This window comes from Rattus rattus, chromosome 10, assembly GCF_011064425.1.
Source record: "Rattus rattus isolate New Zealand chromosome 10, Rrattus_CSIRO_v1, whole genome shotgun sequence".
NCBI classification, from domain to species: Eukaryota; Metazoa; Chordata; class Mammalia; order Rodentia; family Muridae; genus Rattus; species Rattus rattus.
Genome location: NC_046163.1, coordinates 255215 through 280350, shown reverse-complemented (window position 1 = coordinate 280350; position 25136 = coordinate 255215). Strand labels below are relative to the sequence as shown.

The window sequence follows — 25136 nt, the reverse complement described above, 5'->3', positions numbered from 1 at the left end:
GGGGCACAAGAGGGACGAGCTAGATCTTCTTCAGGATCTAAATAAAAATAGACTGTTAAGAGTCAGATGCATGTAACTCCTTGGTGGGGTGGAACAACGGCCCAGGTTTGTTTGCCTACAGAATCTTGGTGTAGCTTACGCTAAGTCTGGTGCTACTTAGAAATCTGAAGAGCATACTCTTCAGATGTATCATTATACATAGCCCTGAATTGCAGAGTGCTGACACATTAGCCCGTGAGGCAGCTCAACCTGGAATCTGGTTTCTAGAAGCGACAAGTAATTTTCCCACTCAAGACAAGCAAGATTCCATAGTTCTTCTGCCCACAACATATTGGAGATCTAATCAAAGGCTCCTTTTATTTTGACTCCTTGGGCTTCCCCTGCATTTCTCAGATGGTTTTCAAGGTCCAGATAATAAGGGGGTGGTTACTTAAAAGGAGGTTAACATTGCCTCCTAGACCTTGAACTTAAGGACCAAGTCCTGTCTCTTTTGTTTTAAAACATAGTGACTGGTATTCAGTTAAATACTCAGTAAGTGCTTGTCAAACGAAGGAGTGTGGGTTAGGAAGAGGGCAATTTCTGCAAGACGTAGATCTCTTTGGAAGGCAAATACTGGCCACCAAGTCGAACTCCTCCAGCCTTTTATTCTGACCTGAAGCAGCTCACATAGTTGCTTCACTTCGTGACTATTCACCTGTCAAAAAACAAATAAGGACTAGCTAGGGGATCTTGACTCAGTCAGGCAAAGTGGCTACCATCCAATAGTGCAGTGAGGGCCCTAACAGGCCATAAGACAGGCAGGTGTTTCCAGTATTTTGGTTTTCCTCCCAATCCACGGTGAAGCTCAGGGTAGGTCTATCATGCCGGAGGGTGGCAGTTGAGCTTCCAGGTAGAACATGTGCTTTCTCAAAACGCATCAAAGAGACCGAGTTCTTTTTCCCTTACTACTATGAGCCAATGTTTCTTGTCCCATATGAGCCCCAATGATGCCGGAGACAGTGGCATGGCAGGGGTCTGACTTGTACCAATAGTAATGGAATTAAATTCTCCAAAGAAAACCCACTTGGAAAGCAAAACTATCCCCTGGAAGGAAACCCGAGTATCTCATTGACGTGAGAAAACTGGAGGGAGGGGGGCAAATAAATAGGCAAACGGAAGGAAAAAAATTAGAAATAAAATTTAAAAGTTAAAAAAATTAAAAAGTAGGGTTTATTGACTTTCATGCGCGTTCAATTAGAGGGCAGAAAGACAGCTCGCGGTCTTTCTCCGAAGGCTGTGATGTTACTCTTGTGGTTTGGTGACATTTTAGGTTGGCAGCCATCTTGCAATGTCCTCTATGGTCATCCAGAAGGCAAGATCTGGCAGCTGTCTTTCCACCTTGGCATCTGGGTCCCCTCCTTCCAGCTTCATCTTCTCCATTGACGTTTTTTACCTTCTACAGGTTGATTAACACATATATTTTTTTGTTTTGTTTTGTTTTGTTTCTGTTAAACCACATGCTTCTTTTTTCCGGGCTCTGGCCAGATCTCTGGGGGGGAAGGTTGTTGGCAGTGTTGACAGGATTGGGAAAGATTTGCAAGAAAGTCTGTAGAGCTTCCTGCCTCCCTTAGATTCCCCCACATGTGACTGTCTCAGAGGTGTTCATGAGAACCGGCTTGAAACTGCTATAGTTGGGTTTTGTTTGTTTGTTTGTTTTTATGTCGTCCAAATCCCTCCCCAGAAAGCCCAAGAGTTTGTAAGTGAAACAAAACTTGAAGAAAAGACCCAGAATCATCTTTTCTCCTAAGTTGTGAGAGGAGGCCAGCACATGTATTTCAGGGGCACGAGCTCCCAAACTCCGCCCCTCCAATTCCTACTAGGAAGTTCTCAAAGGTTCAGCACCGAGAACCCACCCCTCCTCCTGCCCTCCTCTTCCCTCCTGTTCTCTTGGCGAGGCAGGTGAGCCAGAGCTATGAAAGAAGAGGGCAGAGGAGAGCTCATGACGCGGAAGCCAGCCTTCTGCCATCCTGGGTGACAGAGACTGCTGGGCCCTCAGAGTGTCGCCTGGAGGTTGGGGTCCAGGATAGTCTCTCGATCTGGCGACTCAATGTAGTTGGCAGCCTCTTGGAGCTTCAGCAGCATGGCCATCTGAAAAGAGGCAGACATGGGTGAATGCGAGAGGGGGATGCTGGGTCCTGCCTACAGGAGAACCCAACTCAAACCGACTGGCCTAAGCCTACCAGTCTATATTACACCTGATCCTCGGCGTGACTAAGAGCATGGAGTTTAGAGATGGTTCATAAAGAAGTGACAACCGCCTCGATCCGGACTGTAGCCCACGCACGTGGATGTGACCTGGGACACCTTGGCTATCGGAGCTGCCATGGGTGCAGAGGATACCAAAGAACAATACTTCACATGTTTCAAGATGCACTCCCGGGAATGAGAGAGGCCCACACCTACCAGCTTAGACCAGGAGCAACCAGAGAAGTGCTGTAATTGGCCCTGGACTCTTGGAATTCCTTTGCAGTAGATTACACCCCAACAGCTAGGCTCTGTGCTACCCCCAGACGCTGTGTCAAGTCTACCACCTCAGTGTACGCCTCTGCTTTTCCGTTTTACGGTTCAGGCTTCAGCTACGTGAGAGCCTGGTTGGTGCTACTCACGCTACTGCCAACCTCTTCTATCCATGTTATTAATCAGTCTTCCCATTAAGAGAGTATCTTGGGGGCTGGGGATTTAGCTCAGTGGTAGAGCGCTTACCTAGGAAGCGCAAAGCCCTGGGTTCGGTCCCCAGCTCCGAAAAAAAAGAACCAAAAAAAAAAAAAAGAGAGAGAGAGAGTATCTTGATGGAGAACGGCCATTTACAACCTTGAAAGTCCAAATTTAAGTAAAAATATATTATGACTTAACGGGAAATACTCCCTTCTGGAAAGGTGCAATGGCACACAACTGACCTGTGTGTGTTAAGTTTCACCGCATTCTGCTAACTTACCCTCCTCCAGCATGGTTTTAGTAACGAATATCCCCACAGCGGAGGATCAAAGTCTGCGCTTCAGACACTCTGCCCATTGCCAAAGTAAAACAGTAGCTCCTTGATTTAATTTGCAGCTCATCATTGTTAGATAGGCTGAGGATCCTACGTCTTTATGACACTCGTATTTCCTCTAGTCAAATGCGTCTCATGTCCTTCACTCAGTCTTTGGCTTTTAAGCTTATTTGTTTTCCATGTAATTTATTTTTCTTTCTTTTTTTTATTGGTGTGTGTGTGTGTGTGTGTGTGAGTGAGTGAGTGAGAGAGAGAGAGAGAGAGAGAGAGAGAGAGAGAGAGATGCAGGTGTGCACATGCCATGGCATACATGTGGAGGTCAGAGGACAACTTTTGGGAGTCTTCCACCTGTTGAGCCATTTTGCCAGCCCTGAAAGTGTCTTTTAACTTTATATATTGAAGATACTAATTGTTTTGGCTAGATCCATTGGAAATATTTTCCCCCTAGCTTACATTTTACAGAATCCATGTAGCTGATGAAGTCTCAGAAGAATAAATATCAGGGGAGGCAGAGAGGGAAGTGCTAACAGCCCTTACTGTGCCATTTCCTTGGTTGATGAGAGGTTTTACATCTTTAATTTTATTATTTTTAACTGCGTGCGTCTGTATGTAGGTATGTCCACATGAGCACGGTGCCCCCATAGAACTGCGTCAGATCCCGTCAGAGCTGGAGTCCTAAGCTTAGATGGGTGCTGGAAGCTGAATCTGGGTTTTCTGGAATAGCAGCGAATGCTTGCAAGAGCCGAGCCATCTCTGCAGCCCTCCTCTGGTCTATTTCCTTACTGCCTGAAACTTGGTTCTTGGCTAGAATACATTTTCCCGAGTGTGTTATTTAGCTTCAGTTAGGATGCAGGCATGAGATCAAGGCAAGACTCCTGACGCTCAGAGTTCCTTGCTGGCCTCATGCTGGTCCTGCCTTTGCTGGAATCCTTCGATGCCTGAGCCCCATCAGCACATGCATGAAGAGTATATGAACTCAGTCCTGTTGTACTCTGTGACTTTTTTTTAGATGACTTTTACTCACCAGGGGGTCTGAGTCGAGGGAGTTTGGGGTGCTGTCTTTGACTGTCCTATCCTCCGGAGGTGAGGCAATGCTGTGTGGGCCCACAGAAGGTGGGGGCAGGTGGTATAGCTTTGATTGGTCTTGCTGGGCTGATGGCCAGGGAAGAGTGTCCCGGACCCATTCCACTGGGTCTTCCCAAGCAGCTTTCTGTCCGTGAACCTGGAGAAGAAAAACGTGAACAGTGAGAGGGGCAACAGAGTAGAGGCGTACTTATGTCGTCTTGTCTTTGTTTCATAAAAAAAAAAAAAAAAAAAATACGGTCCCTGGAAATATGTCCTTCCTTAAACAGAAAGATGAGGTTTTGATCTGTGAAGTTGAACTTCCCATGAAAGAAAATAAGTAGGTATAAACTGCCAGAAAAATTAGGAATAATTTCTTATATTGTTTTAAAAGTTTGTTTAGAAGTAGGGTCTCACTATAGCTCTTCCTAGTCTGGAATTCATTGCAAATACCAGGCTGGCCTTGAACTCACAGTCTAAGCCTCCCAACTGCAAGTGCTGGGATTAAAGGCATGTGCCACCATAGGACTAGATAATTAAAAACAAAACAAAACAAAACACTGCAACTATGTGGTCCTGGCTGTCATGGTGCTTACTGTGTAGTCCAGGCTGGCCTCAAATGCAGAGCTTCCAGTCATGTGCTACATAACTAGTTAAACCTTAAAAATTGTTCTTTTTTTTTTTTTTTCACTCTAGAGTGCAGGCTGGCCTTCAATCTGTGAAACTCACACCTTGTCCATTTATCCAAATATTAGAATTAAAGGCATGTGACACACCATGGCCTAGATTAAATAAGAATATATTTAGTTAGTTAGTATCTGGGAATTGAGACTAGGGACTTAAGTCAAGTAGACAAGTGATCTACCACTGAGCTGTATTCCTATGTTTGTTTACTTTATTTAAAAATAGAAATTGCATTGAAGATAGGTGACAGGAAGGATAGGATGTGGGAAAAGAAACACGAATCATGAGAAGGTATAAAGCTATGCTCTGTTCTAGTTTCAACTCTGCCATAACTGCTGCTGCTGCTAGACGACGACGACGACGACGACAACGATGATTTTTGTCCATGTGGTAGATAAATGAATAAAAACGAAATCCAGGGTAAAAGTGGAAAGCCGTAGGTGACGCTCTATGGCTTCAGCACAGCCATTCTAACTGTATATGAGCTTACTGAGATGTGCAGACTTAGAGACTGGGCAAGCATTTAAGTGGCTCCTTAATCTAGCTGTGTGATGTTTCATTTGTGAGTCTTTGGGAAAACTCAATTAAAGCAATATAGAATTGTACACATTTATAAAGCCAGCATATTTAAGACACGAGTCAGATGTGGAATGGTTAAATCAGGCTAATGATACTCTACTTTGTGGTGAGAACACTTCAAGAAAACATATTTTCTTTAGAAGTACACGGTAATCAACCTTAGTTGCCATGTCAGACAATACATCTCTTGAACTTACTCCCTCTATCTGGATGAAACTGTCTCCTCCAGCTGACATCGACTCCACCTCTACCTCCCTAGCCCTGGCAACCACCTTCTCTGCTTCTGTGTGTTTGGCTTTGGTAAACTCCACATGTACGTGAGAACATGCATTAGTATTCTTTTTTATCTCTGGCTTATTTCACTTAACATAATGTTCTGTAGGCTCATCTGACTAACAGGTTCTCCATTCCAGCTGACCCACATCCATGCTCTATGGATTGCATTGAGTAAATGCACACATCTTCACTGTCCGTTCACCCATGGTGGGTGCCCGTGCTACACTAAGACTGTATACAAATTTCATGACCTTGTAATTACACTTTCCAGGGAGTAATTCTTTACTTTAATCATATATAATATCTTTTAACATTTAATAATATTTATTTATTTTTGGATTTCAAGACAGGGTTTCTCTGAACTAAAGCCCTGGCTGTCCTGGACTCACTCTTGTAGACCAGGCTGGTCTTGAACTCACAGAGATCCATCTGCCTCTGCCTCCCAAGGGCTGGGATTAGAGGCATGCACCACTGCCACCTGGCTAGATACTATCTTTTAAATTGAATTAACTACTAATTATACTGCAAATTTTTCTTAACAATATCACTCATTGATAAATAAAGTAATGACTGCATTTGCTAGAAAACACCTTTAGAAATGTAATACATCGTCCTAAAGATTTATCTCAATAAAATTACTTTTTTTTTTTTTTTTTTTGGTTCTTTTTTTTTCGGAGCTGGGGACCGAACCCAGGACCTTGCGCTTCCTAGGCAAGCGCTCTACCACTGAGCTAAATCCCCAACCCCAATAAAATTACTTTAATGGGTGATCCATCACTGAGAACTACCAGTCATTGAATCACAGGATGTCAGTGATCATTATGAGCTAAATACAGGTGATCAAATTTACCTAACTTCACAAGAGACTGTAAGTAACTATTTCTCGAGAGAAGACATGAAGAGCCAAACGGTCGTTACAATTTTCTCAGGATCACTGATCACCGGGGTAATACCAATCAAAACCAAAATTAGTTGAGAGCCACCCCACCCCCCGCCCCAAAAGCATAGAAGCCTTGTACACTACTGGTGGGAATGTCAGTTAATATATCATGATGGAAAACAATTCGATGACACCTCAAAAAATTTAAAATAGAATCACTATATGATCCAGCAAGTATATATCTTTGCTACCATGCTGGTGCAGCACTGACACAGCCAAGTGACAGAAATTACCTGAGTGTCTACAACCAATGAATGGGACAAAGAAAATCTGTCTACATACATAGTACAACACGATTCAGTCATAGAAACTGAAGCCTTGTCAGTCACAGCAGACATGATTGCGAGTACAGAAACAGGCCACACAGAGAAAGACAAGCATCAGAGAAAGACCAGTCCTACGTGTGTGGTACATAAAAACTCATCTTATAGATGTGTAAGAATAGTGGTTATCAGAGGCTGGGCAGCCCAGGAAGGGAAACCTGGGGAAGGCTGACCAGTGGGTAACAAGTCATAGTTAGAGCAAGCAGAAGCCTGAGTAGCAGCAGAAGGGGAGGCTGACCTTGATCCCATCCTTGGCTCCTTCCTGTAGATAGGGAATGATGGAATTGTTCCACAGGTCAATGAACCAGGTTCGGAAGTCCTCGATGCCAATGGGACAGGACAGAAAGAAGCAAGGGCCTAGAGAAAATGATGCAGCCATGAAGAAACCTGAGAGCCTTGCCCTGCCCGGCCCTGCTTCCTTTACTCCTTACCACAAGTCACAGAGGTGTGGCATCCAGAGCATCGGAGGAAATTAAGAGGTCATTAAGAGCAGTGGGTGCAGACTGTCCGGCAAACCAATGATATTTATAAGGTGGGAATGACACGAGGAGGAAGGGAAGTGTCTCAATTCCCTCCTGGATGCCTTCTCCCCCTTTTGCCATTAACCGTGAGGAGAAATGAGGGAGAGTGGCAGCTTTACTTTTTTAACCTGGGGCCTTGCACATGGTACATGATCTACCACTGAGTGTGCGCTATGCTCACCGCACATTTGTTTTACGTCTGAAGGGTTTTATCCGATCCACAGTGCTGTGTCACAAGGGCTTATTAAATACTCAAGTGGGTTGACTCCAGTAAGTAAAGAGCACCTCCCTCCAGGGGGTAAGATACAGAAGGGAAACTGCTTGTAACCACTACCACCAACCCCTTCCCCCCGCCCCTGGGGGAGCAGCTGGACCCGGTACCAATGAGGAAGTCCGAGGTGCTGTGCTTCTCAAGGAAGGTGTGGAGGTGGTACCACAGCTTGGGCACCCAGTCAAGCACCCGAAGCAGCTCTTCCTTGTTAGCGTTGACGTCGCTGTCGGACTCCACCAACTTCCTCCGCAGGTAACGGACCAGAAAGCCGTTGGCTGGCTCCACGTTGTTTGAGAAGGTTAGCATCCTGTCACCAGGGATAGGAAGAAGCGAACCAGAGCGTCAGTGGGGACACTGCCAGGATCCATCCCGACAGTGTGGCCCTCTTCCTGCCTGTCTCCCGCTAACGCCCCCTTGACTTCTTCTCAAGCCACAGGGAGGTGATGATGGCAGTTAGGTAGCAGCTCTGGGAAGGCAGGGCTGACTTTCAGTTCCGTCATCCTTCAAATAACTAACTGGCCTCACGGACTGACCAAGAGGAAAGTCCTCAGTATGACAGCCAGCCAGGGACTCTTCTAGTCTTTTCCTTCCCTTAAAATCCTCTTCTTCGTCACTGTAACTGATATACAAGGCCATCTACTTCCTGATGCTCTACAGACTGAAAGGGTCTGCCTGTTGTCCTTTGCTAACTTACGGCTCCTCTGCCCACAAGTCCAGGATTTACTTATTATTATTATTATTTACAGATCCCTGGGGAAGGCCAGAAGGTTCATGCAGGGACATAGCTCTTACCTGAAGCTCAAATGTAAGCCATGGTTGGGTGTCATTTTTACAGGCTGGTTGGTGGTACCTATAATATAGGGACTGAGGGAAGAAAGGGAGGATTCACTTAGGTCGCCTTAACGAGTGCTGTCTGCCACGTGCACACGGTCGGCAGCTCATAGGCTGCACCGGGCTGCATTCTCCTCCCTCTTCCCACGGTGCTAAATGGTCCTCCCCGATCTCACCATTTGTGATACTTGCAGGTGAGGGCCCCATTGACCAGCTCACTGATGGAGCCTGCTTCACTCAGATCATCCAGAAGGATCACCAAGGGCACATCCCCAATTCCTGTTTCCCGGTCTATCTGGTTGGCTAGGTTGGAGAGGTACAGTTGCAGATCCTGGAATAAACGAAGACAGTGGGTGAGCACTCAGGAATCAGCACTGGAAGGATTTGGAGAAGCTCTGTTAATTCCATATTACCTTGGGTCCCTCAATCCCTGTTGGATATATTTGTATATTGGATTGCAAAACCAGCTATCTGTCATCTATCTATCTATCTATCTATCTATCTATCTATCTATCTATCTATCTATCACCTATTTGTATCAATCCATCATCCACCTATCTACATTTACCTATCATCTACCTATCTATATCTACCTACCTATATCCATCATCTGTCTGTCTGTCTGTCTGTCTATCTATCTATCTATCTATCTATCTATCTATCTATCTATCTATCTATCATCTATTTATATCTATCAATCTATCATCTACTTATATACATTTACCCATCATCTACCTATCTCAATCTATCATCTACCTAACTATATCTACCTACCTATATCTATCATATGTCTGTCTGTCTGTCTATCTATCTATCTATCTATCTATCTATCTATCTAAAGTCCTGGGGACTGAGCCTAGGACCTTGCACATGCCAGGCAAGCACTCTAACCACTAACTTAAAATACAAATCCTTTGAGCAGCAATCCTAAATCCCCACAAAATATGGAGTATCTGTTCTGAAATGGCTTTTCATGGAATTGATGCCACAACCTTCTCAGCCGAGGCTTGTACCATTCCAGTTTTAGGTACACTCAAGATATATCTCTGGGGGAGATGGCATGTAATATTTAATTCTGAACACCTCCCCGCTATAGCCCACGGTCTGACGGTAAAACCGAAAAGCAAGGTGGTGGGAAGAAGATAAAACTGAATGGCTGTGATTGACAGCACCGGCAGGGGGCAGAGACGAGGCTGCAGTGAGAGAAACTACGCAGGAGGACAGTATAGGCAAAAGAAGCTAAGAGCAAGCTGGGGCTGGTGGCACAGCCTATAATCCTAGTTACTCGGGAGACTGAGGCAGGAGGATTGCAAGTTCAGGCAACCTGGGAAACCATGGAGACCCTGTCTCAAAATAGTAATAGAGAGCTTGGGGATGTAGCTCAGTTTACAAAGTGCTTACCCAGCATGCACGAGACCTTTGCTAAATACTCAACACCATACAAACTTAACTGGGGCAGAGGAGAGGATGGTGGGAGGACTGCTAGTTCCAGGCCAGTCTGGGCTACATAGCAAGATTCTGACTGGAAATAAAGGGGAGGAGGGGTGGGAAGGAGAGAAGAGACAACAAGAAAAGGGTCTCAGAGGAAGACAGGAGTGGGAAAGAACACTGGAGATTAAAAAAGTAAGGCAGAGCTATGGGAAGGGAAAAGGACTAGGGGCAGGAAAGGGGCAGGGAAAGGCTTGCAGGAGGCTAAGGCCTGCACAGACTGGTAGGAGGTCTCAGGAGGAAGCCACCTTGCAAGACTGCTGGTGCATGTTGAAAGTGCTGACGATTCCGTCCGTGACCTCGCGGCCTGAGCGCTCCACTAGATACTCGGCTAGCCGATTGGTCAGGTAGGTCTTGCCGGTGCCACTGGGGCCGGAGAGCACCAGGCGCCGGTGCTTGAGCAGAAGGCTTATGTAGTGCTGCATCATGGGCTTGGGGATGAGCGTCTCGAACACCAGGCTGTCCACACACTTCTCCTTCAGACCTGCACCCCACCCCAGAAAGCATGAGTCTTCACCAGCCCGGAGGGCGGCAAGACACCCAGTGAGCTTTCCCATCACCACCTAGGGGTCCACTGAAGAAAGTCAGAGATGCTTGTCTTACAGTTCCAGAGGAACCCCCTCACCCCCAGCTTTGAAAACCTGGACCTCATTTTTAGGGGTACACTATGAGCTAGAAGAGAACAGGTAGAGAAAGAAGCCTGAGTTTGGCAAAAACATCTGACTGGATCTTACTAATCCTTTTATTTCCTAGATTACCCACGCTCCTTCATGTTAAGAATTTCTCATCCATTTCCTGTTACATGAATGTATGATGCGATCCTCTCCCAGCCGCCATGTTAAGCTACGTCACCCCAAGAGACAAAGACTGACCTTTGAGGGCGACCGATATGTTATTGACACCCCGGCGGCAAGGAGGCATCTCTGGGGGCTCAGCATCCAATACTCGTTTCACGTGGCTGAGACTATAGCCGTGTATGGACTCAGTGCTTAGTCCCAGGGTGGAAGCTGGGTCCATTTTAGAAATGTAGTCCTGATGGGAGAACAAGAGCACTGAAAAGACGCAGCCACAGGTGGGAGAGCCGCAAGGAGGAACAATGATCACAGGCAGTAGGGGAGGCATAGGAAGACCAGGCGGTGTGCATCCTCCTATGCTGCCCTCCTCAAGAAAGCACCGAAGGTTCCTAGGAGCCCTGGATGGCCGAAAGCCCCTAGGGAAGATGAGCAACGTCTGGGAGTGGGAGGAGCATCTTACCTTGAACACCTGGAAAACGGCTTCATCCAGCATCTTCCAGTCAACTTTACCACTGACCTTGCTGCAACCCAGGAAGAACTCCTGCTGCTTTAAGTCCTGTAGGGTTAAGGTTGAATGAAGCATGTGAACCTCAGCGAGGCTGACACTAGAAGGGGAGGTTGTAGAACACCTCAGGAGCTGAGGACTCTGGCCACCCAACTATTCGGAGCTCTCATTTTTCTGCACAAGTGTGATGGTACAGTTGCTCCTCTCCGCTATGTGACAGCAACCCCCCCAGAAGAGGACGCAGGAAGATCAGAATTTTAGGTCAGCCCCTGCTAACAGTGAGGTCGAGCTCAGCTTGAGCAGCATGAGAACCTGTCCTCCTTTCCCCAGCCTCACAATCAAACCACTGAGTCGGGACTGGAGAGATGGCTCAGTGGTTAAGAGCACTGACTGCTCTTCCATTGGTCCTGAGTTCAATTCCCAGCAAACCACATGGTGGCTCACAACCATGTGTAATGGGATCCGATGCTCGCTTCTGGTGTGTCTGAAGACAGCTACAGTGTACTCATATCCATCCATAAAACAAATAAATCTTAAAAAAAAAACAAACAAACCCAAACCGTTATGAGTTAAGATAGGAGTACAAAGTGCACTCAGCACACTTAAGCCACGGGATCGTTTGCTGTTTAATCTCATGGCTGGGGGCTGGGGCTCACTGTCCTCATCCAGGGTCATGGGTGTTTCAAATTACATACCACTAGCCTCAGGAATAGATTGAAACTCAAAATGGGAGTAGTTTCTGGTAAACACACGTTGATTTTGGACCAGTGTCATCTGGGGCCATCTGTATCGCACTGGTTCCTACACTGGCCTCCCCTGAAGTCCCTTACCCCTTTGATGATGTGCTGGGGCGGCATCCGTACCACCACCCGAAGCGTCACTTCTTCCTTCGGACCACAGGTGCTGATGCCGTCCATGGGCGAAAGGTCTGTGGAGATTGAAAAGGACCGACTGGTTTTAAGGACCCAGCTTTACTTCAAGTTTGCAGTTATTTTCTTTTCCACATAATGATTCCATAGGTAGGACAGAGAGGAAGACGGGAGCCCGGCTCAAAAGGCATGGAGGTAAAGTCCTAACAACTGCTACTGCCTATAGACAGCAGCATCTCCTGGACTTCAACGCCACTACCTCCTGGACGCCACAGGGCGGGTGGAAGGGTGCCGAGGAGCCCTTTCTCTTTCTACCCACACAGGCTCTTCTCAAGTAAGTACCTGTGTCTGTGAAACTGGGACTGAAGGGATGGCTGAGTGCAAGGCCCAGGGAACGGCGAGGGGACGACAGAGCAGACGACCCAGGGGCCTGCCCTGGAGTGGAGCTTGAGGAGGGGCCGGGGGCAACCTTCAGCCGGTCGTTCTCTGCTTTCAGCAGGTCCACCTCCAGCTGTGGGCAGAAGACACAGGGCGGGTGGCAGGGTGGCAGAGACGGCAGGCCCTGCCTCCCTCTTCTGCAGCTCTGCCCAGACACTGACCTGCATGTTGTGCATGGTCTCCCGAAGCTGGTCCAGCTGGTGGGCAGAGTTGAGGGCCTCCAACCGGATATCCGTAAGCTTCATCTCTTTCTCCCATAGTTCAGAGCGCAGTTCTGATACCTCCTTCTTCTCTGGCTCCTCCTCCTCGTTGGCTTGGAACAGTCTGGTGTGCGGGGCTGAATGAGCAGGGGTCCTGTAAGAAAGCCAAGAGTCAGTCTGGACCCCACAGAAGCACTGGGTAGAAGGGGATACTGACACGCCTGACCCATGTTTCCTTCTGGCTCCCAATTGGTCTGTCAGGAAGGGTCCCCCTCTGTGGGTCTCATATGCCCAGGGAAAGGGTATATTATGGTGGCACGTGTCAGGGTCTGTGGGCTTACTGCCAACTCCAGCCAGCAGTTTACCAGGGTGACCGGTGGGTAGAGCACTTACTCGGTGACCTCAGCGCCCACAGAGGACGAGTTGGAGGACTTGATGGAGGGGGATGCAGTCTCCGTGGAGCCATGCTGTAGTTTGGGGGATGACGGGGCTGAGGAGTCAGGAGTGGCGATCTCCTCAATATCGGAGTAGGAGGAGGCTGACTTGGGACCCTTTTTAATACTGAAGGCTTTGTTGAAGGAACTTCGAAGCTAGAAGAGAGCAGATTCCAGGGAGAGAGATGTCAAGGCTGTGTGCTGGGATGGAGAGAACGGCTTTAGGGCTGGGACAGGGACATAGAGGCAGGGGATTTACTTTTATTACACCCACTGTGTGAAGCGTTGCTTGATTGGTGGCGTATGGGCATAGGAGTTTATCTAGAAATCAGGACTGAGATAAAATTACAGGGCTGAGAAACTTGTTGAGTCCATGGAGGGAACTGTGTCCCTCATGTCAGAAAACAAAACAAAACAACCCAAGCTCCTCACATGGTACACCTCTCAAAAGTCCAATTTCACCTAACTTGGGCTCATTATGCAAGAACCTATTCATCTCTTCACAAATCGATCAGAAATTGGCAATATTGTTCTGTGAAGATCCAGAGAATGAAGTGATAGCAAGTTTCGTTTAGTATTTCTTGTTCTCAGCACAATAGTATAGTGGTTAAACCAACCAAATACACGATCTCTTTCCCCCTTTATTGTTTTAAAAGACCGGGTCTCGTGTAGACCAGGCTAGCCCTAAACTCTGTATGTAGCAGTGGGTGGTCTTGAACTCTGGATCCTCCTGCCTCTACCTCCCAGGGGCTTGGATGACAGGTGTTCACCCCCATGCCCACCTTGCATCACTGTCTACTGTGCCAAATGTCCTAGGACAAGAGCTATTTCCCAGCCAGTCTTTGGCTACGTGGGGCATTAAAATCTGAGCACGGCTTGTTTGAGTCTGGTGTCGATGAGCTTTGGGTGTTAGGGATGTAAGCTAGATATGCAAGCCAAGGACCTGCCCCACACCCATTCACATGCCTCCATACAGCATGCACACACACACACACACACACACACACACACACACACACACACGGACACAGACATGGGATGGCAGCAAGAGACAGAGAGTAAAGGAGAGGTCGAAGGCTATAGGGGGCCAAGGTAAGCCAGATCTTTGGAGTGTGAGATGCGGGTGGCAGGATCTGGGTTATATCTCCTTTCAAGGTGTTTTCCTTAGAACCTGTCTGAAGTTTCCCGGGAGCTTATGCAGCTGGTACGTAGTGTGTGTGGAACTTCCAGGTAAAATGTGAGGACCAAGCTGACTGGGCCAAACAGGTGAGTAAGAGTATGTGTTCAGTTGGCTCAGATGTATCATCATGGAGCACAGCACAGGGCTTTAAAATACCATAAAACTCAGCTCTCCGCAGAGATGAAGAGCCGAGAGCTGATCGACTGGACATTTGGGCTTCCTGATTTTCAACCCGGTGGAGTTTTCTCCACGGAGAGTCAGTCTCACGGGAGTCAGTCTTTTCTCTGTCTCCTTCCCTCTCTAGAGAGAAGTCCCGAGGGAACTGCCAGCCCGCAGCATGAGCCCTCTGTCTGCGCTATACTTTGGACAGTGGTCCTGTAAGTGTAGCCTTCTGATAGTCAGGGCTGCAGGGAGCAGTTTGCTCTGTCCCTAATGCCTCAACCAGTGTACTTAGCCAAGAACCAGGATTCTTTGTTGAGGAGGGGGCGCCTTAGAACGTCCCTGGTACAGATGTACTAAGGAAAAATGCAGTGCTCCTCAGAGGTGGCTGATGAGATCTCCACCTTCTAAGGAACATCCCAGTGGATTGGGGATCTGCACAGCACACTTGGGAAAAAGCTACTCTAAGAATCCAGATTTAGATAACCAACTGGTCTCTTCACATGTGTGCATCTGCTACAAACGGCATGTGCGTGTGGAGATCAGAGGGCAATTTCACGGAGGTCACTCTCTCCTTCCACCTTCATGAGGGTCCAAAGCCAGGTGTGGAATTCACTACGTAGCCCAGGCTGGCACTGAACTCATGGTGTTCTTCCTGTCTCAGTCTCCCTAGTGTTGGGATTTAGGCACGCTCCACCAGGCTGGCAGGCGTGGTGCAATGGGTTCGGGCTTTCTCATCCATTACAATCCAAGCACCCTGTTGGAAGGTTAGTGTAGGGCTCACATGTCTGTTTTGGAAGGGAAATTTGGGGCCATATTCTCTTTGCCTTGGACAACATTCTAGTCCCTGAGATGGTCTTAGAGGCTCCATGGTCTTTGGGGTGACAAGGATCTCTTATCCTGGATAAAATAAATCCCTTGCCTGTCTCTAGTTCACGCTATCCTAAAGCTAGAATTTGGACTAGGCCCAAAATGACCAGGCCTCTAGAGACTGTGACCCAGATAATCTTCGCCCACTGGTCCTCTTCTCTACCAGGCTTCTACAGTGAGTGGGACAAAAAAAAAAAAAAAAAAAGGCTCGTTTTCTAGATTACCTGAGCTCAACATGTCTGCTTGTCCTAACAGGCCTGTCTTGGAAGGAGGACGGCAGACAACAGATTTGAATTTAGTTAGGATTTCCAATTTGACCCCTAAGCAGACCACTCCTCTGTCCTCATGAGCGGCAGCGTGGATGGACCATGCAGTGGAGCGAGTTAGGAACTAGGGGGCAGTCGGGGTTATGAGTGGCCATTTTTTTTTTTTTTAAAAAGGAAGGGTGCTTTCTCTGGAAACATGAGGGTGTGCAAAGGGAAAGAAAAAGCACAGGAAGAGGAACCGAGTTTCTTACCTCATAGACCTGGAAAAAAATAGGGATTTGAGGTCAGCATTTTGAAGGAAATAAAAGGAAAAAAAAAATGAAGAGAAAGCAGCAGCAGCAACACTAATCATGCATTTCACACAGTTGTTTCCCCACGCAGCTGGCTTCTGTCTGCACTAGCTCAAAAGTCTGTGGCCAGCCCTCCTCAGCAGGGACAGGGACAAGACGCTCACTCTGGGCCACTCTCCCTTTCAGTCAGTCAGGCAGTGCCCTACACCTGCGCACAGATTGTGGAAAGCTCATCCAAGGCCGGTTTAGAGTTACAGGGGACGACACACAAGACAAACCCACCTCTGGACCACACAAAGGCATGCTGTGGAGCGACAGGGAAGTTCTACAGTCCCCCTCTCCCAAACTAAGGCAACGGCCCCCAGGAGCATCTATCGTGTGCTGCTTGGCTTATAAATCCTCTCCACATGCCCCACTCCCCCACTTGTGAATATTTTCTCAGCTCCTTCTGTGGCCAAATACATTTGGTCTCATCAGTAGGCAGAGCCCCGGGATAGCAGACATTTATAAAGGCCGCAGGGTGGTGGTGGTGGTGAATTGACAATGGTTAGAAAAATGGGAGCTCAGCAGATTTTTGTCCCCAGCAGATGTCACAACACTGGCACCTTGTTAGAAGGGACCATCTCTTGGTTGATCCTGAAAGGGCCAGTTCCCTGCGGTAGGGTAAGTGACTCCTAACACGGGCCGGTCCCCAAGCCTTTACCTACCCAACTCTTTTTCTTCTTCTTCTTGGCATCGGCATCCTTGCTGCTGCCGATGCTGGAATGGCTGGTGATGCTGTTGAGGCTGGAGATGCTATCTGAGGAATTCTGTCTCTTGATCCGGAGTTCTGTCGGCCAGGGCAAGAGGGAAGAACACAGAGGAAGATTTGGAGAGGAAGATGCAAGGTCTAAGCAGAGTCTAGCTACAGTAGATAAGAGGGAGTGGGGACTCACCAGCTTCTAGGCACACGCTAATCCAATGAACGTTTATAGTTACAGTTAGGCTTCGACAGAAGAAAACGCAACCGTGAAAAAAGAACGATTCCTATTCTCAAGAAGCTGTCAGTCCAAGTTGGTGCCCAACACTTGGGAGGGATTGTGAGTTCTGGGCTAGCCTGGGTTACATAGCAACACCTTGTCCAAAGCAAAAATAAAACAAGAGCAAAACCACAACAAAAAGAAGCCCCAGTTTAGTATAAGGAATAGAAGGATTTAGTAATGAACTCAGATTGGCTAGTTGTAAAAAACCTGGCCCTGAATGAACACTTTTATGTAGATATCCCCCAACTGCCTGCCTGTCTGTCTGTCTGCCTGCCTGCCTGCCTGCCTGCCTGTCTGTGTTTTAGCAGAGTCCCACTATGTACACTAGGTTGATCTTGAACTTATGACAGTCCTCCTGCCTTGCCTCCCAAGTGCTGGGATTACACATGTATGAGACACCATATCAGTTTTTGGTGTTTTTGTTTTTGTTTTTTTTCTTGAGACGGGGTCTCATTCCATAGCATAAGTTAAACTATAATTGCCTCTGTAGCCCAGGCTGGCTCTGAATTGTGGCAATGCTCTTGGCCCATGCCCTATTATATTTTTATAAATAAATAGCTGTCTTTTGGCTCAAGGTCAAGTATAAGCAGCCTTGTGCCTTGCATTTAACTTGACTGAGTTTTTCTTTGTCATCTGATAGGTGGAAAATTGAAATTCTCTGAGGTTTATAATAGCAGGAAAACCACTTTTCTTTAAAAAAGGTGGAGAGGGAAGTAAAAGGACGAACAGAGGAGATGTCTGAATATTGAGAGAGCAGAGATATTTCAGACGGGAACACTGAGAAAAGCATTTAGGGCTGAAGAAAGGTAGGTGCAGACGTTTTGGGTTCAAGCCCCCTCATAAGTATTTTTTAAAAAAAGGAGCAGTATTTGACTAGCATGGGGAGCTTTCAATGGTTGTGAGCCTGTCTATTAAGTTAAAAATTATGTCTACGATACTTTCAAAAGCAAACGAGAACTAGAGATAGAGCCAGTGGTAGAGCGCCTCCTACTGTTCATAAGGTGCTGGGCTCAAGCCTCAGAGCTCAGAAAGGGGCAGAGTGCAGGCAGCATCGGAAATCTGCAACAGTTTGTACATCTTGGTTTTTGCTCCATGCAAACGCATTGCCTATATTATAATCAAAATACACCTAGGCATTACTGTTTAAGCACTCGCTCTAGTGAAGCTTCTAGAAGTCCTCCTTAAGAAGTTGCTTCTTCTTTTTTTTCTTTTTTTTCGGAGCTGGGGACCGAACCCAGGGCCTTGCTCAGCTCTACCGCTGAGCTAAATCCCCAACCCCCCGAAGTTGCTTCTTGATCGACATGAACGAGGGTGAACATTCCCAGCGGAAAGTCATAATGTACTCATTTAGAAAATGAGTATGATCTCAAGAGCAAGTTCACCTGGGAAGTTGGAAATGGCTGAATATTCTAGACCTGCGATAATAGATCAAATTATTCTCCTCGTTATAAAATATGCTTTTCAGGTTGTTGTCTGGAATTCGTGAGTACAGGTGGGAAAGTGTCCACTGGTGTGGCATGGTTCTTTATAGGTGGAATACGGATCCAAGAGGAAATGACAGAAGGTGGGGCCAAAAAGAAAGGCACACTTTTGAGAAGGAGGATGCTGCCCTGCAACTCTAAAGGGCCAGAGATACATTCTTTCCTCTTGTTACCTGCCTTCCTGAAATGTTTCAAACACAAGAGAAAAGTTACAACCCAGCGAAGACTCCCAGATGCCCTGTGCCTAGCTCAACAGCAGAGAGTACTTAATTACACCTGTTCCCTCCCCGCTTTCTCACACAGTTTGAAAATAATGCCTGAAGATAAATCTCCTGTGAAATTGGCTATTTGTCTGATTATCAGACCATTATCAGACCAAGGAAAATCAGCCAAATTCCTTTTTCTTTAATAACCTGCTCCTATTTAAATTCCCATGCATTCTGATGTGAATGGACAATGTGGTTACTCTGGGGGCACTCAGAGCCAGCTAGGGAATGCTTACAGCAATCCAGGGAAGAACCGTGGAGGGCCCGAGCCAGGACAGGACCAACACAGAGAGTATAATTGTGATTGCATAAGCACCGGAACGAACTCATTACAAAGACCAAACAGTGAGGAGAAAAACGTGAATCTTCTATTAACCATCCAGTAACCAGATGATGGTAATACCTGAGCTGGGCAAAACTGCAGACAGAAAGGGTGTGTTGTGTATTTATACAAGGGTGAAGGGGAGGGTTTTCGATTTTAGGAATGTTAAGCTATGGATGCCTATAAGGTCAATTAAGCAGAAATGTCCAAAATATGATTAGGAACAGAGGTCTGGAGGTCAGGAGACTGGTCTACATAGAATTAGAAAGTGGAGTGGGTTAAAAAACAAAACAAAACAAAAACAGAGGAGGCTGGAGAGATGGCTCAGTGGTTAAGAGCACTGACTGCTCTTCCAGAGGTCCTGAGTTCAATTCCCAGCAACCACATGGTGGTTCACAACCATCTGTAGTGGGATCAGATGCCCTCTTCTGATGTGTTGGAAGATAACTTGGTGTATTCATATACACAGAATAAATAAATCTTTTAAAAACAACAACAAGGGGTTGGGGATTTAGCTCAGTGGTAGAGCCCTTGCCTAGGAAGCGCAAGCGCAAGGCCCTGGGTTCGGTCCCCAGCTCCGAAAAAAAGAACCAAAAAAAAAAACAACAACAACAAACAAACAAACAGAAACAAGGGGGCAGAGATGTCTGCCAGCTCACACCTGATTGTAACTCCAGTTCACGCAGACACATATGCAGGAAGAAAACATCCATACACACAGAATAATAAAAACCAAAGACGAAACAAAAAGACCGTTGAGATAATTAAGCTAACCGAGTTTGTAAGCTATAAGATCGACACTTGTTCCAGGACAGCCAAAGCTACACAGAGAAATCCCGTCTCAAAAAACAAACAAACAAAAGGATCAAAACACAAAAATCAGTCAGCTCAATCGCAGACATGGTGCTGCAGCACTGTAATTCCAGCCCGTGGGCGAGGCAGACGCAGAGGGGTTGCTGCAAGTTTAAGGCTAGCATGGTCTACACAGTGAGTTTGAGGCCAACTAGAACCACACAGCAAGACCTTGTTAAAAACCAGATCCTTGCATATCCAGGCTTCCTGCTGGGCTATTCACAATGGCCAGGCAAGGGGGCCAGTCTGGATGTCCCTCAGCAGACGAATGAATAAAAGACATGTGCTACATGTACACAATGGAACTTTATGCAGGCACAAGGAGAAAATGAAAATTTGTTATTTACAGAAAACTGGATGCAACTGGAAATAACGTGAAGCCAAATGAGCCAGACTCAGAAAAAAAATACGTTTACTTTTATATGTAGACTCTAGATCTAAAATGTGTGTGTGTGTGTGTGTGTGTGATGTATGTGTATGTGTGTGTATGTGTGATGTGTATGGTGTATGTGGTGTATGTGATGTGTATGGTGTATGTGTGTGTGATGTATGTGGTGTATGTGTGATGTGTATGGTGTATGTGTGTGTGTGTGTGTGTGTGTGTGTGTATGTATGTGTATGTGCATGTGTGATGTATTTGGTGCATGTGTGATATTGTGTGGTTGATGGGAACAGCAATGTGGTTCAGTGCAAAGCTAATCAGGGCTCCATGATGAGGCCCTGTTGAGATACCTTTGACTGGTCTTTGGCTCTGGACTAAAGGCTGAGGAGAGGACAGCAGGTTTCCTCTGCTTGCCCTCATCCTCAGTAGTTATGGGGTCATGTTCCAGACGCCCCTCACTGGGCATCGAGACATCACACTGAAGAGTACCTAAGGACCCCTCTCCTTCCAGAAAGTGGATATGGAAGTTGGCATGTTGAGGGCCCCATAACAACCTTCCTTCCATCCACTCCCGTTCTTTTTCAGTTCCACTCGCTCTCTGGCTTATATCCTACCTTTGGGTGTGGCTTCTGAGGCATTCAGTGCTCCCTGAATGACTGCTTGGGCCTCAGAATTCTTTTTCTTCAGAAAGTCTATAGTTTCTCGCAAATCCAACAGCTCAGTGTCCTAAGAGAAATTGATGGTAGTGTCGTCAAGACGCTCAGCAGAAATACTCACTGGGCATGGGATTCTACTGCTCTCAACAGGGAAGGCAGAGGAACCGGAAGTGAGGAGCACGGGACACTGTACTGACAGGCGGGCTGAGAACCAGGCCTGTTCTCACCATCAGTGAGCAAATGGCTATGACGATGGAGTGGAAGAGACCACCCTGGCTAGTGGGTTTAGAATTTACTACTTGGGGCTTCTTACCTTCTCCTCGGCCGTCTCCGCCAGGTGTCGCAGGCGCGAGGTCATATTCACCAGGCTCTGCTCGAAAGCGGCCACTAGGTTCGCCTGAGACAAACACACAAAGAAGAACATAAGGCACTTGTGGCTGCAGAAGAGGAAATGGCTGGTACAGGAGTAGTTTAACAGATTTTTCCCACATCTCAGAGCTGACCGACCAACGCAAACAAAACTCTTGGTGGTTTTAACATATTGATTTCCGTGAGCAGACAAAGTGGAATCAGATAGGTTTTCTGAAGAGAAGTAGCTTCTAGAATAACAGAGCACAGGGAGGGCTAAGGGGGGGGGCGCTTTGGAGCTTCCGGGGAAGTGGAGATCTGGTTCCCATAGCCTCTCAGCGGTGGTAAAGTCTCTCCCTGTTTTATGTGGTAGGTGGTTGGAAGGCTTGATGAGAGGGCCACAGCCTCTGGAATCAGTCTTCCGGCTTTTGGGTTAACTCCACCACATAGGGCCAGCTCTTGTGGTACAAAATGACCATCCAGTAGGATCTATTTGGTTATCTCGTCTGCCTCTGCGCCTGGATGGCTCCTTATTCTTATCTCACCCTGGGTTTGGAATTAATGCCTTGTCTCTGGCAGGGCTGGCGGGGATGCTCTCAGTTGTACAAATCAACTTCAGGGCACTCCCCACTTTGGCCACTAGTGGGCAGGGCTACACTGGAAAGGGTGCAGGATCCTGTGAGGACTCTGGTAGGGAGGCTGGGAAAGGTACCCAGTGTTTGGACCTCCAGCTAGCTCCTGGAGGGTAAAGGAAAAGTGAAGGGAATGGGGTACAGGGACAGAAAAGGGATCACTCAGGGATAGACAAACGGACCCCAGTGAGAGCACTGTAGCAAATGGTGAGGGTAACAAGCTGAATGCTTTGGGCAAGTCATTCATGCAGTCCCTGTAGTGTCTGCAACACCCTCACTGCCTCTTTTTTTTTTCCTTTTCTTTTTTTCGGAGCTGGGGACCGAACCCAGGACCTTGCGCTTGCTGGGCAAGCGCTCTACCACTGAGCTAAATCCCCAACCCCGTCACTGCCTCTTATTACACGTCCTTTCTGACGACCAAGTCAAATTCAGCAGCGCCATTGGAGCCTACAAGGCCGGAGGCAGTATCGTCCATGTTTCCTGTAAATCTGTTGAGTCCTGGGCTCCCAGGCAAATACATATCATGACCTAAGCATCTTTTTTTTCACCTTCTGTCTTTTTGAAAGATCTGAGAGATTTCATTAAGTTACTCAGGCTGGCCTTGAACTTGTGACCCTCCTGCGGCTACGACCTCTTGAGTACTCAGGATTTTGAGCTTGCCCTCACAGGCCAAACTCTCACCTGTGCTTTCTCTCTGTCTCTCTTTTACATTTTAAATGCTATTTTTACATGAATGTTTTACCTGCATATATGTCTGCGTGCCTGATGGGTGCCAGGAGAGGGCGCTGGATCCACTAGGACTGAAGTTACAGATGGCTATGAGCCAGTACATGGATGTTGGGACCTGAACCAGGGTTCCCTGTAAGAGCAGCCAGTGCTCTTAAGCACTGGGCCATCGCTCCAGCCTCCACCTTCTGTCTTCTTAATTTCAAGCTTGTTTACTTCTAACTATACCATCCCATGCTGTTGGCAGGCAGGTAGTTTACAGTCCCTGAGAATCTACTTGGAGCCTGGAGTGCCCTGGCCTCTTCATACATTTCTACCTGGACATCTCCCTCTCCGATGAGCTGAACTTTCCTCTCTCTTCTCTCCCACCTCTCTTTTCCTCCATGGACCCTTGCTCTAAGGCCAACCTCAGATTAGGGTGCCTGCCTGTAGGACTTTAGGCCAAGCAGTCCTTTAGCAGAGAATTTAGCATTGGAAGCGATACAGTGACCAGAGCCTCTTCCTGGCCAAAGCATGGCATCTTCAGCAGCTTGGCTGTTCCATTCAACATGGCGTAAGTTTGGTTCAACGTCAGGAATCCTAAGGAGAGCTCTGGGGCCTGGCATCACATCTCCCGCTGAAGGGAAGGGCTCGGACCCTTGGCAAAAACTTGACTCTATAGATTCAGAACTCACCAGACCTGGGTGTTTAGTTTGTTTTCTCTTGGCCAAATGGAACTTCCCGTTCTAAGAAAATTCACCCTCTAAATTCATTTTCTGGAACTAGCCCAGCCTTGACAGCCACGATGGCTAACAGATTGCAGTGTAAGTGAATCAGGCATAATAATGTCCTCCGCCTCCCTGGCTGTTCTCCACCTCCCTGGCGCCTCTCCCCTTCAACATCTCCCAGACATGAATTTCTTAGGGTGTGCAGGACATGACCTACGCCACTAGCCTTGATGGGTGTGGTACAGGACGGTACTTGTTTCTGTTATAATTCTTTTGGTCCCAGAGAGTTTGAAGCTCGATATGAACTTCAAGCAAACCAGTCAGTACAGGGCTTACGAGCTGAGGATTTGGGAAATGGAATGAAGATAACAGCCAATGTGGTAAGAGAGCTGTTGCTAAAATACATTGGAAACATGCAAAATCTTGGGGAACATTCTACCTGATCCCAAGAGCTAGGTCTCAGCCCTGGCAGCTGAACTCCCCAGAGAGGAAGGGAAGAGAGAAGAGAAGAAAGTGCTGTGGAAATTGCAGACGTCGTTATTTTTGTGCAAACACTTGGGAAGCTTCTGGAGACCCAGCTCGGCTGCTGTTTATAGTTTTGGGAGAAAACGGCTCTTATGTTCTCTGTTTGCAGTTTGGTCACAGAAGAGGAACCACTCACAGTGGAGTTAGATGAGGTAGTTCCATTCCTCCTCAACTCTCAGACCAGAAAAACTAAGGTCTGGGGGGAAGGTAGCCATTTTTTGTTGTTGTTTTTACAGATTTATTTATTTACTTTATACATACGAGTACATTGTAGTTGTGTTCAGACACACCACAAGAGGGCACCTAATTCCACTACAGATGGTTGTGAGCCACCATGTGGTTGCTGGGAATTGAAGTCAGGACCCGACCCCTGGAAGAGCAGTCAGCGCTCTTAACCGCTGAGCCCTCTCTCCAGCCCGAAGGCAGACATTCTTTTTTTTTTTTTCGGAGCTGGGGACCGAACCCAGGGCCTTGCGCTTGCTAGGCAAGCGCTCTACCGCTGAGCTAAATCCCCAACCCCGAAGGCAGACATTCTAAGTGGACATAGGGAGGTGGGTTAAATGCAGAAATGAAGGATGTTGGGCCCAAAGCTGAAGCTCAGCTCACATCAATGGTAGAATCCAGTCAGAGCCAACTGTGAACCACACAGGTAGCTAGAATGGAGTTGAGCTTTGAGCTGTTCTCATGTCACCAGACAGAATTCTGATAATGGGCTCTGAGCCTGATTAGTTCTGTGGCATCAATAAAAAGAAAATACACCCTAGGGCAGTAGAAAGGATCCGAGGGCTCAGTAATTAAAATGCATTGCTATTTTTGTCCATGGCCGATGGCAAGGTTGTTTCTGCCTCCCTGCAGAATCACTGAAGGTTAAAGGTTACCAGACAGCAACTCATCCATACCAATTAAGGTGGGGAAAAATGATTCCTAATGAAGGTTGGGAAAAAGTGAAGGACAGTCCCGGAGTCTTCTTTTGTAGAGCCGTGACTAAACCTGCTCCCTAGAAGTCTAAGACCAGGGCAGACCCGGTCAAATCGCCTTCTCGCCATTGCCTTGTTTAACTAGAACCAGGTCTCACCCTGCTTCGGGTACTCACGTTGGCAGACAGCTGAGATGTCAGGGTGGCCACTTTTTCCTGGGATGATTCCAGTTCCCTACGAAGCTTTCGAATTTGCTGCAGAAGAGAGAGACAAACTACTGACGGCAGAGGTA

General features: G+C 47.2%; 1 protein-coding gene across 1 annotated transcript in view; it reads right to left on the bottom strand.

Moving 5' to 3' along the window:
* Positions 1–1178: 1178 nt before the first annotated feature.
* Positions 1179–25136, bottom strand: part of Nav1 (neuron navigator 1) — a 171758-nt gene continuing 147800 nt past the window's right edge. The window contains exons 15-32 of the mRNA XM_032915084.1: positions 25021–25098; positions 21303–21386; positions 20948–21059; positions 16716–16837; positions 15970–15978; positions 13203–13399; positions 12771–12963; positions 12514–12682; positions 12133–12230; positions 11258–11353; positions 10876–11035; positions 10252–10487; positions 8692–8846; positions 8477–8548; positions 7795–7991; positions 7131–7249; positions 4053–4250; positions 1179–2127 (exon numbers count right to left, since the gene is read on the bottom strand). Of these exons, the coding sequence (XP_032770975.1) occupies positions 2032–2127; positions 4053–4250; positions 7131–7249; positions 7795–7991; positions 8477–8548; positions 8692–8846; positions 10252–10487; positions 10876–11035; positions 11258–11353; positions 12133–12230; positions 12514–12682; positions 12771–12963; positions 13203–13399; positions 15970–15978; positions 16716–16837; positions 20948–21059; positions 21303–21386; positions 25021–25098 (2391 nt within the window). The 3' untranslated portion in view covers positions 1179–2031. The remainder of the gene's footprint in view (positions 2128–4052; positions 4251–7130; positions 7250–7794; positions 7992–8476; positions 8549–8691; positions 8847–10251; positions 10488–10875; positions 11036–11257; positions 11354–12132; positions 12231–12513; positions 12683–12770; positions 12964–13202; positions 13400–15969; positions 15979–16715; positions 16838–20947; positions 21060–21302; positions 21387–25020; positions 25099–25136) is intronic.